The 15,000-nt window shown below is 49.4% G+C and overlaps 1 protein-coding gene across 1 annotated transcript in view; it reads right to left on the bottom strand.

Annotated features, from left to right (window-relative positions):
* Positions 1–15,000, bottom strand: part of LOC126574537 (uncharacterized) — a 39,041-nt gene that overhangs the window by 11,215 nt on the left and 12,826 nt on the right. Inside the window, exons 4-8 of the mRNA XM_050234796.1 lie at positions 13,988–14,098; positions 9,404–10,688; positions 3,475–3,565; positions 3,083–3,292; positions 2,831–2,957 (exon numbers count right to left, since the gene is read on the bottom strand). Coding sequence (XP_050090753.1) covers positions 2,831–2,957; positions 3,083–3,292; positions 3,475–3,565; positions 9,404–10,688; positions 13,988–14,098 — 1,824 coding nt within the window. The remainder of the gene's footprint in view (positions 1–2,830; positions 2,958–3,082; positions 3,293–3,474; positions 3,566–9,403; positions 10,689–13,987; positions 14,099–15,000) is intronic.

Genomic DNA, 15,000 nt, shown 5'->3' with positions numbered 1-15,000 from the left:
AATATGCAACGTGCCACGGTGAAGGGTACAACAATGATATGCAGCCCATACTTAACGAACTCTGTCTGCACTCAAGCTGTTGGTGGTCGTTGCGTGAGTTCGTTCCCTGGTGCATCGTACCCTTCAGATTTATGAAATGTCAGCACCAACAGCGGTAGCAGACGGACAGTGGCAGCGTTGCATAGTTGCATCGAGCCTAGATTGTTGCTAAATGAGTTACAAAATGTCCCCGTTTTGTTGTCCTTTGGTAGCGGCCGGCTGGTTGGTGCTGGTCTATTAGTTCGAGCAGACGAGTGACACAATACCATTCGTGATGGGTGCTGACTTTGATAGACTTTTGGTGCTGGCGACCTGAATGCACCTCACCAACCGGCGGCATGGCATCGTGAACGGAAGAGGCCAAATATTCGATACGATAGCTGGTCAACTGACGGACGATACGGTCGAACCGTGCGTGCGGATTTGCTTTCTACACATCCGCTTCATCAGCAACATCATCAGGGACCGGGGTCTTCCTGGAAATCACAGTTCTGTCAACACCATAGACTGTCCACAAACTGCACAGAAAGAGAGCAGGAAAAGCAGGGTGGGCTGCAACCAGCGTGTACTTCACGAAATTGAGAGCTATCTGCCCAAACGAAACCGAACCAGTACCAGAACTTGTTAGGGCTGTTTGTGTTGTGCTCGGCACGAAACAAGGGCAATGATGGCCACCGACGGGCCAACCGTCTGGACACGTCGGTCGGCCTGGAAGCTGAAGCTGAAAGTTCCTGATAGTAATTTAATGAAAAGATACACCATCAAAGGGGGGGGGGGGGGGGGGAGGGGCACACTGTCCACTATTCTGCCCCTGGTACCGGCTGGACGTTGTAAACGTAAGCGTATTACGCTACAGTGGCCAGTGGCCTACGGAACGGGGGGTCTGGAGAATCTGGGTGGGCCTGTGGGACTGTAGGAGCAATTACCATCGAAGCGATAAAATTGGACGAGGGTTACCGAAGGCTTTTCTCGAGCAGAACAAAGCATCCGGCGACACCGGCGTCCAGGGCATTAAAACGCCGAAAAGTATCATTGTCAGTGCTTCATCCCCCATCCCGGAAGGGAGTCACCGGTGGGTGACATCGGTCGCACAAAGTACGCGGTCCCCATTGAGGCACCGCGCAGTGTTGAAATGTTAAAGTAACCGGACTTACGTAAAGACGAACATTGAACATTAAGCGAATGATAGAGACGTTTGGGTTGGTCACAGCGCCTTACGCTCTGCACGCTCACTGGTAAACTGAGGCTGAGGCAAGTTTCGAAGCGCAAAAACCATTTACCGGCCATGCTCAAACCAGTTAAAGGACTTTATTGTGAGTCACTAAGTGAAAGCCAGCCTCCAGCGGAAATCCCCGGATGGCCAATGTCATTAATACCGTGCGAAAACCGTGCCACTGGCTCTGGCTCCTGGCCGGTCACCTGGTTGGTTTGGACTGAGAATGTCGGAGTGGGAAAAGGTAGGAAAGAGCTCCCCATCCCGCAGTACCGAGAAGAAGGTGAGCTGATATTCGATCTGTCACAACAATACGCTCGCGCCAGCTTATTTATGGTACTCGAGGAAACGTAACGTTACTAATTAATAAGATTTAGCTCCAGTCCAGACCAGACCAGACCAGAGGGGCGCAAACAATGGGGAGTGTCAAGTGAGACACAGCCCGAGTGGCCACACTCATCATCATGACCGGAGGAGGACGACGACGAAGGTGGACGCCATTCTTTGGACGATGGACGATGACTGAAGCGCTGCTGCGTCCAAGGTCACCGGCCAGCTGGTGCAGACCTGGTAATGGCTTTATGGCTCACGTTCGAGTCACCGTTTTGGGTGGAAAATTAATAAACACAAACACGCACACGCACAAACACGTAGATGCTGTTATCACCCCTGGACACACAGCCGGATGGTTGCCTCAGATTTCCCTTGACCGCCTGTGTGGTGGTGCGAGGTTTTGTTTACGACGCGTGGGACTGTGATGCGATGAATTGGCAGATAATTTGATCGGCATCTAATTGGAATGAATAGCCACATTAATTGTGGTCCTCGTTCTCCTGTAGCTGCGCTAATCTCTATCCTCCACCGGGGCGGAGGATGTTGTTTCCAGCCCACGCGTTGGTTTTGAAAGTGACGAGACGAGAGTTTATGTTTGACTATATGGAGCTCGTGCAGAGCAGAGATCGTTCGATTGATTAGCATTATTTATGAAGCTACGATGCGTTTAATTCAATTAACTCTCCTTGCAACACGGTGCCCCAGGATGGCAGCTCATCAAACAGCGCACCGGGATCCTGGTATCAGCAGCATGCAGCCAACGCGCTATCAGTAGCTTGCCAGGCCTGTGCCGGTGAGTGTGATGGGATATCGAGAAAGGATGAGTCGAGTAGTCCTTTCAGAGCTCACCAACTCTCCAGAGAGCTGCAGTGACCCACGAGAAGCTCGAGCACCCGCCGGCACCCGGGGCCAGGTTAATGATGACAAATAGATCGACGGAGATGATCTGAGTTTATGTTCACCCATTAGGTGGATGGTTTTTCGGAAGGATAATGCCGTGCCGTCACCGTTGTCGTCGTAGTCATGGCCGTGGTTTGGTGCACAGATGCTGCGAACGTGGCGGTTCCTGGCGTTGCGTTGTGGCTTTTCGAGCGGGAACGTCAGGTACGTCATAAAATTGTAGCTGTTTACAAGGCACTAAAACTTTGACACACAAGGCAACAGCAACAGCACATGGCACACCCGGGGACACACAAAGAATCCCGGATAAACCATCCGGACAGCGCGAAGTGAAGCGAAAATTACCGATTAGTGGATTTATGTTCTCGTGTCGTAAACCGTGCGCCATCACCAGCAGATCCATGGCCTTCGTCTTGAGCTCGTGCGAGGCCGAGGTACTGGAGGGGATCTCCTTCAGCTGCACTAAATCACCCTGCGCGGAGATGGGAGGAGAGGAGAAGAGGAAGAGCAAAACATGAAAGACACGCGTATTAGTGGTGTTTGGTGTTTTTTTTGGGGGGGGGGGGGGGGCGGTTTCTGACGCCCCGAAGCACTTACATTGTATCGCGCCTTGTGATCGATGGCGGCCGCACTGTGCCGGATGAGTGTTTCGCTGCCCGAGTTCGGTTTCGTCGGTACCGGAAGTCCCAGGTTTTTGAGCGAACCGATTGACCCCTTCAGCAGATCGGGCTTCTCCACCTCGGGGCCACCGAACTCCTGCAGCTGCTGCAACCAGCAGCACAGCATCGCCTCGATACCCTCGTCAACCTGCACCGTGGACGAGGAACGGAAAAGGGAAACGGCACCAAATTAGACCCTCATTAAGCGCGCAGTGTTCGAACGCGATGGATGGTTGAAGGGCCCCGTGGCTAGCGGGTAGGCATCGGCTGGGGATAATCGAAGGGAATGGAGCTACCTTCACGCGAACCTGACCAGTCGGCCCAACTTACCCTTCGCATATCAACTGGAAACACAAAGTCGGACGGTGAGAGGACAATCTTGTTCGGGCCTTTCGAGAGGCGCGTTCTAATAATGTAGTTCCTGGAAGGACGAAATGCAGAAAAAAAGGACAAAAAGAAGGTCGTTAACGGATAAGCGAACGTCTTAATTTCACCTCTCGCGCACCCGGTGGTGGAGTGCAGGGGTGGCGTGGGCTTGATGATGATCTTTTTTAATTAGCTCGGTGGCTCGGAGTTGGAGAAGGGCCCCTTTAGGGTGGCAAACCGGATGACATGTAAAATGGAGTCCGCAACATGAAACAAACTGGACAACGGGGCACAGTTACTTGGTGATTCTGCTTGGCGAAGCGAAATAAGGATGGAGGAGATTGTTTCCGACGATTTTCAGTGGTCGCCGGTTAACCGAGCAATGATACCTAAGCGTAGAGTGAAAAGTTGAAAAGTCGAATGGCATTCCTTCATGCTTTACTCAAAAGGGCGAACAAAAGGTCCTGCAGGATTGATTGAATGGAACTGTCGACTACAGTTTTTGAAATGTAGTTTGCTCCAAAAATGTCGAATGAATGGAATGATGCCAAAAGGACAGTTCAAATGCGACGAAACAGTGAAACAGAACCGTAACTGTAGTCGTCAGTTCCGACCCGATAACGCTTATTGTGAAAAGAAAACAGATCGCAGTAGGTTGCGGTTGAGCTTTGACATTTGTTTCATCGACAAAGACACTGACGCGCGGACGTTATGACAGATAAATTGGGTTGCAAAATGGTTGATCAATCACCACATGTACTGCAAACACCGAACGACAGAACCTTCTTCATTGAATGAAAATGGATTCAATTGCAGTGGATGCCAGCTAGATAGAAGATACCAGCTGGCACGGTTCGTTGTGAGTGCAGACAAGCTTCTACAATAACCAAACCCAGCTACAAGAGCTACAAGTGGGTCAAACTTTACGACCACATCGTGGATGGTATCATTTCCGCGAAAATGGGATTACCTCCCAGGCCTCTCCATTCGCTTTACGCTACTTTAAAGAATCCATCGGTTCTTCGGGAAGCAAAACTCCACACCACAAAAGGATTGGCAGCGGGGAAAACGACGAGCCGGGCCGCCATCCGCTCATAAATCATCATAGCTTTACTCAAAGCGACAAGGGACCTTTGCGTTACGTTCCATAAAAGCGTCGCCCCGTCCCAACCGTGAGCGAGCATCTCAACTTGGTCCTGGTGACTTTTTTATCGCGAAATTCCTGGCCATCGATGGAATGTTTTCTGCGCAATGAGCGAAGCGAAAAAGGGGGTAGCGAAGAAAAGGCTTCAAACATAACACCGTCTTCCGCGCCGCACCGAAGCGACCGACCGTTGACCGAGCGGAAATGAATGTGCCATCTTCTCGAGCGAGCAATCCGCTGAACCACGGTAGAAAGGACCGGAAAAGGCGAAGAATACGCGAGACAATTGAACGAGAAGCTTACGCCGCCTGACCTTCCCCCAGGGGAAAAAAGGAGGAAAACCAAACCGGTCCAAACTTTCATTTTCTCCCTCGATGAAAACTTAATTGAGTGAGTTATACCTTGTGTCCCTTTTCGCTGGGGGCCGGGGCAAGGGGTTGTGGTGGGGGTTGGGGCTATTTCCGCTTCCGTCGTCTCGATGACATCGGCTTATGATGGTGGGAGGGGTGGGGCGAGAACGGTGGATGACTTCAAGGAAGAACTGTCCAAACACGCCCATCCGGGATATTGTGCGAAGCGATTGCCTTTGCTGGGCGATGGGCGGCCGATATTTTCTACTATTTATTGCCGGTCCAGTGGTCGAACAGTCGAAGTTGGAATGATCCACTGCCCGGGAAGTGAACTTGGTTGGGAGCTGAATCGATCAGCTTCGTACGGAAGGCATAACTCCACAAAAGTGCGTCAATCTAATCGAAGTCAATTAATTTTTTTCCTTCCAAGTTTCCCGGCGCATGCTTGCGTGGATCACAGGGCGAGGGAAGTTCGGGCCAGTTCGGAATTAAAAGTTCGAAATACTTTGTACCAGTAAACGAAGCTACCGTGGCCAAGGAGATGTCCAAGAAGGAAGAAGGGCTGGGAGGAATGGAAGTGTAAGATGAAATGGCGCCGAAGTACTTATGAGTGATAGCTTCCATACTGATACTGTTCCACTGACCACTGGTGGAACCAGTGAAGCAGGTGAAGCGAAGGGCACAGGGAAGGTTGCGCAATGATGAGGGTACTTCGGAAAACTTTGCTGTCGTCCAGCTGGGAACCGGGGAACCACAGTGCTGAAGCGATAATAAATTTGAAGCACTTCTCCCTGGGCGCAATTTGTCGGGTATCGGCCTCGGATAAGTTTGTGCCGCAACTTTGAGACCCGCCTGTAATGGGGGCGAAGCCGATGATCGGTTGCCTGATCGGACACACTTTTTCTTCTTGTTCGGACCGGCACCTGGCTGGATGTGCCGCAGCTGGGTTACTGGCTGGCAAAGTTTTAACCCTCGAATGGAAGCCATTAAACGCGTGTCAAGCTATTTGTTGCTCTTCCCGGGGGAGGCTGATTCGGTCATCCGGGCCAGTGGCACATTCCGTGAACAACGACACAAAAAACTGTTGTATTAAACGATAACTAATGGCTTCTCTGGGCCAACGTATTAATAATTCAGATTACCGTGGAGAAGTTATGTAAGGAGCAAATCTACTTTCAATGTTTGGTTACCATTAATCTTAATAAACCGAGAGTAATTCACTGTATGAAATAGATTAAAACCTCTCAATACAATGTTTAGAGAACTCAATCGAAAACTGATTAAATTCCACAAATATTTTTATATTTTACATCATATTCAGGATTATATTGAACTACTTCGATGACTGTATATCCTTGATACACTCAAATAGAGCCTTAATGCAACAAGTTAATACAGCAAAAAATTATATCAATTATGATGTAATGTAATGATTATCCTAGCAGTACTCCTAGCAGACTCCTTATGGATTTACAGGTCCTTCAGCAATTAGAACTCTAATTAAACTCTTGTATAGTGAATGCGACTTCACATTACAACCAACTTACTCACAACAGTTCGCGGATTATTATGTGGGAACATATTTTTGATCCTGCATTACGCTTTTTATGCTTGTTTATGCTCCTTCGATAACGTGCATTAGTGTAATCCTGTAAGCCAATGTCAATGTCACTTACTGCCTTTACGCTGAGTAATACCCCCTCAAAGCCAGGGATTATCCGTGTAAATATCGATTTACAAGCCATCGAACTAAGAATCGCAGTTAGGTGGAACTATCGATTGGTTTGGGGCTTGTACCTTCCAAAGTTCGAAAGTTTTCAGCCTGCTCCATCTTCCTAATGACGTTTCCGATAAAAAAGGAGCGATTTTTTTACGATTAAAAAATAGGATAGGTTGGCGGCGAAAAGTTATGGCATCGCTGGAAAAAAAGGAAGACTCATCTTGCTAAGTTATCTAAGCGCCCAATGAAAATTCGCTTCGGCTTTTAGCTTATTGACCGTGAATCGATATGCTTGGGGGGCGGTATGAGAAAAAGGGTGGGCGAATCTTTGGGATCCCATCCCACCGCGTGCTACGACGATGGGTTGCGCTCGTCGGAGGATGCTAGAAGTAAAATAAACTTTACCAATATTCGCCACCAGTTATGATACTTTTCCTATAAGCCGCTAGACCACGTTCAGGTCATCGCCGGACCTCCGATGGGCCGACACGGGCTCGACCTGGGCAACAGGTCAACCCGGGCTCCAGGGGCCATTGCATTATTAATCATCACCCTTTCCCACCGCCGGATACTCGCATTATGATACATCTTAATAGCAGCCGTGGCCATGCTCTGGAACCAAAGTTTGCTGGAGGAGGAGGATGGAGGTTGCTGCGCTGATTGAATAATAAATTCCCATCCCGCGGGGCCTCTGCCTCGTTCGGAACGATTAAAATGTATCATCTCGGCCACGATCGTTGCGTTGCGTGGGGTTGCGTTCTTGGAACGGCTGAAGTTACTCGTTCCTGGAAGGCGATCCTTCCCCTTCCGATCCGGTTTCGTGCCACCGGGTCCGGTGGCGGAAATTAGTCGATTAGTTGTGGTAATCTTTTTTGCCCTTCCAAGGATTATTATAATTGCTGGGCGCAAATCGCTTTTGCTGCATGATGGATTATGCATCGATCCGGTTGATTTCTGGTTCTCGGAGCGCTACGCGGTCTGGTCCGGTCCAACCACTGTCCAAGGACCGAGCCAAAGATCGAAACTTGATGCCGCTGCTGGGAGCGGCAGTTTTCGGGGCGTAGGAGCAAAACAAATTTTCCATCAGTTTGTGTCGGTATCAGATCTCGTGCGAATGGACGAAGTTGTTGCCCGGTGGTGGTGGTGGTGGTGATAACTTCTCTCGGTCACGGTGGTTAAACAGACGGTGGTCACCGCTACGCCACCACACCACGTGGCAGTATCGTGTCAATCAACTAGCGAACTGGCAACTGGCAACTGGCAACTGGTTTGGTCTGGTCTGGTTGGGGGAGTTTGAGGAGCTCTTCAAAAATAGAAGCAATAGAGACCCGGTGCTGACCAAGCGCACGGGGAGTGGAGTGGTCAGGGAGCGTAAAGTGCGGGGATGAAATCAATTTCAGGAAAGTGAACGGCATTGCTTGTGCGCGTTTCGGGACCACTCTGGTTCTGGTAACGATGGTGGAGCCGGTCTGGTTTTGCATGCCCTGGAAACCTCACTTGAACCTTCGGCTCCGGCTGGGTTGGTTGATGGTGTGGCTGGCGCACCCATTGTTGTTGGGCTGACACAAGATGAACACGTTAAACACGGGACCGGATTCATCATCATACTAATGCGTGGTAGCACCGCCTGTGAGTGACAAGTCGGAACGGAGCGTATTGGATCGGACCATTTCGACAGACCTTGGAGGGCAAGTGGACGCACCCACGGAACCACTGGCCCCACAAAAAAGAAAACTTTCGTTACCGGTGAAGTGAGACGAGCTGGAACAAGGGGCAACGGAACCTGCTCAAGATGATGGACAGGCCGGACAGGTCAGGACGGTGAGAAGGTGCGCCCTGAGAAGGTGTTAACTTGGCGGGAGTCTATTCCGAGTATTCCGGTTTTGATGAAGATCCCATTCCTGAAGGCAGGCAGGCTGGTTGTGAATGACCTTTTGAAGAGATGTTTTTTTTCCCGGAATCTCGCTGTTAATCGAACCGAATGCCGAACGAAACGGGTGCTATGGAGCTAGCTAAGCTTTGAAATGGCTAAAAGTTTAACGAGCATTTCATTGGGATTGGTGCTCTTCGGGCAGTACGGCTTGAACTGATTATGTTTTTCGAAGGAAATGTTACTTCAGGCGGAAACCGAGCTGCTGCTCGACAACTTTCCATTGATGTCACCAAGGTAACACTGGCTAGCTTTTGCAGAATCGATTTATATCCCCCGGGTCTGTTACCAAATGGAATGGTCGTTAGGTTCCATCAGAGAAGGCGATGGATTGCGAGAAAGGCTCGTCGTTAGGTTCAGTTTGTGATCACTCGAGGATCCTCCAACGACAGCTGCTTGAGACCCTTTCGAAAATATTTTTCAACTCAGTTTCTTCAACTAAAGTATTGCATTAAATACTTCGACAAAATGCTTTTCTTTTAAGCAGAGTTCAGAGTTTTGGTTCACGTCATAACCCGTCAACAGAAAAGTAACGGTGTATTCCACGATTTCTGGTCAAAGGAATGAAGCCCTTGAGAGAAGGATTTAATTTCAAATTAGCTTCGCTCAAACGGCTCAAACTCTTCCGTAAACAAGCGAAACAATGCGAATTCCACGGTCACGGCAGTCACAGTAACTGGATCTGGGTTCCAGGAACGCCAAAACGAACAACTCAACGATCTGGGCCATTCCCCCGGTTACCTACTTACCGGAGGGCTATGCTGAACACGATGCTCCCGGCGACCATTGCCACGGCGATGAGGGCAACCAGCGCCACAACGCTCCAGCACAGCACGCCACAGTTCCAGATCGTCTCGAGAACGGCCCGCTCTACGACCCAATCGGCGTAACCGGGCGGTACCGGGTGCATGCTGAACTGGTGCCGGTGAAGTTGACTTTGCTGCAGAATCAAAAACGGTCGCCACACGACCGCCGTCCGGTGGTGCGAAAAGTTCTTGAAATCGAACGCCACAAAGTCGTAGCGTTGGACGATGTGCTCGTGGTGTTGGTCCCCTGCCGTGTCGCTCAGCATCGTCAGCAGAAAGTCGAAGAAGTAAAAGTGCTCTCCAAATATCAGCAGGTGCGGTGAGTTCGTTAGGACGCTCTCGACAGTCCCGGTCGACCGGAAGGGCGCTGTGTCGTTGGACGGTGATGTTTCGGACCCGAACGAGAGCAACGTTTCGTAGTTGGTGAGGAAAAGGTCACAAAATCTTTCGATCTCTTCGATGGCTCGTTGCTCACTGTTAGGGACGCTGTGGTTACCGCTCCGTTTTGACGTTGGTTGTGGCTGCAACTCGCTCGCATTCGCGTCAAGCGGAGGTGTAGTGGCCGGTGGGGAACAGTAACCACCGAACAGGGTACGACAGCGGGCCGTGTCGGTGGTTTGCTCAAGGATCTCGTACCAGTTGGCGACCTGGTGGAAGAAGTAATGGAAATCACATCCGGACCGGTCACCATCGTCGTCGTCGTCGTCGTCGTCGTCGCTGCTGGCCGTCGAGTTGCGTGCGAGTTGGAGCAGCTCCAACCGGACGAGCTCCCGCTGTTGATGTTGCTGTTGCTGTTCGTCGTCGTTTTCGCTCATCAGCTGCTCCACTGGCTCCGTAGTGCCAGCGTCATCGTCCACCGCGGGCTCATCAGCAATCACGTGCTTCTCGACCACCACAATCGGCTCGGTGAAGCGGATTTTGAGCAAACTCTCGCTGATGTGCGTATAGTCCCCGAGATCGACACCGTGCAGCCGGTACAGGATGGTGCGAAAGTGTTCCGTCAGGATGGTGAGGACGAGCAGGTTACGGTGCGATCGGAGCACCGCCCCGAGGCTCCCATCTTGGTCCTCCTCCTCCGCTAGCCGGCGGTACAGCGCATTGTTGCTGTTGAATATCGTGCCGATCATGTCGATGAGCAGCACCTTCGCCTGACCGTACTGCCAGCGCCGCAGTTGATTGATTACGCTGATTGTTCGAGGTGAGTTGATCGGCGAACAGATGATTACCACTGCAAAGGGAGAAGAAAGGACAGAGAATGAGAAAGAGAGCGTGGTTTGAGATGCGCAGAGGCAGAGGACAAATGGAAATTGTTTGCATTCTTTGTGGGATAATGGAGCCGTGAAATACGCCGAGGGAAAACGAAATCATCGCCACCAAAAGGAGTCGAGGAACTGGTGCTTGGAAAAAAATAAATTAATGTTTGTTTGATGTACGAAACGATGAATCTGACAATGAGTGGAGCCCGTGAACATGAAGTTACTGCCCCCCCCCCCCCCGCGGTGCACCCCGGGCGTAGATGAAGTTTTAATGAGATTATTCGCGAATTAAGATGTAAAGATTTGATGAGTGTTTCTTTCATTCACGTCGGTCGAGTCGAGTGAGCTGCAATGTGCGGGTTACGGGAGGTAATTGGGACACGCTGCTGGTTCTGCTTGGTTCAGTACAAGAAGCAGGATAGAAGCACAGAATTGGTGCCGCTGCTACTGCCCTCCCTGGAAGCACGCACCTAATTAAATGAGAACCATGAGTGCAACGGAGCGAACTCTTATCCCGTATCGTACCAAGGATGATTGTTTCTTTGCTTCTCTTACAGCTTTCAGCTCTTATCATGAACGAACGAACGAACGAACGAACGAACAACAAACGTTGTCTGGGTAACTAGAAAGAATGACCGAGCACGAGCCGGTGCCGTACTTGAATGCCAGGCACAACCAGAGAAAATGGGGAGTTAGCGTAGAGGCACCAGACGCCATTCACTAGGAAAGTCTCATTATCTAAGGGAGCAGAACGGAGATTCCCCTCCCTCGGTTAGGAGATGGGAAAACGAACGAAGATTAACCGGGAGTTGCATTAAGGTTTTTTGTTCCTTGTGTGCCGGCCGTAGAGCGAGCAAGTCCGTGTCCCGGTAATCGGATACCGGGGATCCAGCAAGACGGAAGGAATAGGAAGTGAGCAAACTTTCACTACTTTCAACTCTCATTTGCTCCAGTTGGTCCGTGTTGCTGTGTGCTAAGCCGTAAACAACAAGACGGAAGGAAGAAGCAGGAGTCGTTAGGGTAGTGCCACCACTGGGTCAACTGACTGGAACTCGGATGTATTTGTGCGAACGTCTGGTGTGCGAGCGTTCTTTTTTCTACTTCGATTGCCATTGGCACAAAGCTCGGCTTACGGTTATCGCTTACAACGCTTTACCAATGGCAGCATCGCACAAAAGTTTCCCGTTTCCAACCGGGCGCGTCCCGATTCACCGATTGATTCCTTGTCCGAGCGCCGAGAGCAGAGAAGCTCATAACAGTGTGCTGTTATCCTGGATTTAAAGATCGCGGATCGGTCTGATGCCAGCAAGGGGCCATGCGCATGGAATCAAGAGTGAAGCGTGTGTAAACATGCAAACTTCCGCGTGGAGCATTCCGTGAACAGCTTTCGGAGCGGAATGTGTACCATTAGTCTGCTGTCAGCGATATGGATGGAACGGACAATTGTTAATGATGCCAAGTGGATGCCGTTTGCTCAACTTAGGGCTCTGAGCGTTATCGAGACATTTTTGCGCGAAATATTTTGGATCAAACATTGGATTTCATCACGAAAAGAATCAAATGGGAACAGAATGCATTATCAATCTGATGTTGAAAGTGGCACAGAAATCAATTTGGCATTAAAAATGTCTGATAAACGCTGAGCTGAGCAGAAAGGGTCGCCATTGAGCATATTTTAAGCGCACTTAAATGGCGCTTAATTCTATTGAAAATTCCATCGTATCTGTTTGATGCACTGATGAAGCACCCTTCACGTGGCACCCGTTTTAAGCCAACTTTTCGGAAGGACGAAGCTCGCATGGGTTGTGCTCCACTCCACTGGTATTCCTGCTGCGGGGTGGGCATATCCCCTGGGCACGCACCGCAACTCCGGGCATATTGGTGTTCTGCTAATTTAATGCCAGCCAATCTTCGGTTCCGCACTCACTAGCACTCTCTGGTCGGTCTCGAGCACCGCAGATATCTCTGGATAATTGGATTGGGAGGGTTGAAAGTCGAGATTGATGAAAAGGCTCCACCATTCGACGTCGGCCTTACAGGGGATTCCATTAAACATTGGAAACTGCTGGTGCTGGTGGTGGTGGCTTCGGCATGTGGTTCTTCTCCAGCGGAAGAGTAGACGAAAACATACTCGCACCAAGTGGGTTCCCGCAACCACAGGGCGTGAAGCGAAGCGAAAGTGAAGCGCTTTCCCCGTCGGAATCCCCGACGGAATCCAATTTTGATTATGGTAATCATCGTTATCGGCCACGATTGTCGGTGGCGGTATCGAGCCGCAGCCACGGTACGTTTGCTGGCACCGGAAAGAAGCACCAAAAAGCCTCCCGCGATGGAGCAGACTTGTACCCCATGCATTCGACAGTTCGCGATCGTTTCCCGTTAAACAGTCCTCGGGATAGGAGGCTTCACTCACTGTTTTGATGGAGGCTGCTTCCGTCTTTCTTTTTTTTTAAAAGCATTTCCTTCATAAATGTTTGACAATAGCGGAACCGTCCATGGTGCCGTCGAGCGCGCGCAGTTTTCGGGGAATCGGGAGTTTGGATCCGACGGTGAAGCGCTGTGAAGGATTTAACCGCCGGCACCGTTAGATTGAGGCCGACGATCGCGTTGACGATGACAGTTCGTGAGACCGGGGGGCCGGGAGACGGATATGTAATTGAATTTCACATTTCACAACCGGGGTCCAACCCCCCATCCCCCGGAACGCTACGCCAATTGCCGGTGCCATCTCGCGTTCGGCCAATTCGTTTACCATCGCTCACCATTGGCAATATGGCTTAGATGGGACCGTGAAGCGATCGAAAGCGAAGGCGAAGATGATGATGATGATGATGATGGAGACCGGCGAGCATATTCCGGTGGTGGTGCGTTTCCGTTTTGTGGTTTTCGATTTTTGGCAATTTTTTGGGCGAGGCCACAGAGAAGACTTCATTTCCCCAGTTCCGACAGTCCCGTCCCGTCGTTCGTTCTTTAATTTCATTCCCTTTGAGTTTCGATTCGACCACGCACCATTTTCCTGCGGCCGGATGAGAGAACGGATGATGAAGCTGTCTCGCAGTGATGGGGTTTTTTTGTTGTTGTTGAGGAACTTTGGAGCAAGCATCACGAGCGATCGATCCGATCCGTTCCGTGGGGCCGATTAATGGGGCGTGAAATTATGTTTCCATTGATTTAGTGGATTTCGCGAGTGGTGTCCGATGGCTATAATATTGGGGAATTTCGGAAAATTGAATCCTCTTCCAGCGGGGGAATGGAATGGAGTTGGACCTACCTTTGCCACTGCTATCGTTGAATGTGCGAGGAAGGTGCTGATCATCTAGCAGCACCGTGTACGGGATGTGCAGGTTGCTGGTGAGGGCGAGGGCCAGCGCTCGATTCGAATCTGCGGATGATTGGAAAGAGGGTTAAATTCGTTTTGGGTAAAATTGAGAAGCGGGAACTCATTTCGAAGTAATATTGTTGCTGAAGTTGGAAATGGATTTTGTAAGGTCGGTATACCTGGAGATGGCGAAACCAATTCCGTTGAAATCAATTTCGTTTCCTTAATAAGTCAATCCATTTTTGATGAAATACGATTATGACTTTTTTAACATATATGAGGACGAACAAGCCATACGTCTAATTTATGAGATTTTTTTACAAACTAAATAAGCAGCCGATTTAAAAAAAAGTTTTATACAAGTTATTAATCATAAAAGTTAAAAAAAGTGGTGTAAACCAGTATCTCCAGAAATCCTCTCACTTATTTCTAAGCTCACAGTCCTATAATTTTAATCAACACAGGATGATATAAAGAAGAGAATTCGACATTTAATCCAAAATATGGATATCAAAACTAGACTTAATGGATGGGAGAACACACTTTTGAGTAATATGCATTTGAAGTAAATACAAAAGGTTGTAACTTTGTAGTCGTGCTGTTAGAAATTTTATACTGTAGACAGGTGCTTCAAATACATCGATTGATGATGTATCATCATTATGTTGATTGTTCACGTAATCATTATCTCCTCACGATAAATTTCGAAACGATATCTTCTCAAATAAGCTGTATTTGTGGAAGAGCGTTTGATTGTATAAAATGGAGTGTTGCATCGCTCAGGACTGATACCATTAGTACAAAAACGAATTCAGTATTATCAAAAGAAGCTCTGGTATTGTCCAGCATAAACTGAACGTATAAGTGACTTTGTTTTTTTTTTAATAAGTTTGTGACTTCAAGTTGAAGTTTGCTGATTAACCCGCCAAAGGATCGACAAATTAACTTTCAACGAATAAGAAAAC

The sequence above is a fragment of the Anopheles aquasalis genome, chromosome 2, assembly GCF_943734665.1.
Source record: "Anopheles aquasalis chromosome 2, idAnoAquaMG_Q_19, whole genome shotgun sequence".
Classification (NCBI taxonomy): Eukaryota; Metazoa; Arthropoda; class Insecta; order Diptera; family Culicidae; genus Anopheles; species Anopheles aquasalis.
Note: the sequence above shows the minus strand (reverse complement) of the source record. Positions and strands in the feature narration are given on the sequence as shown.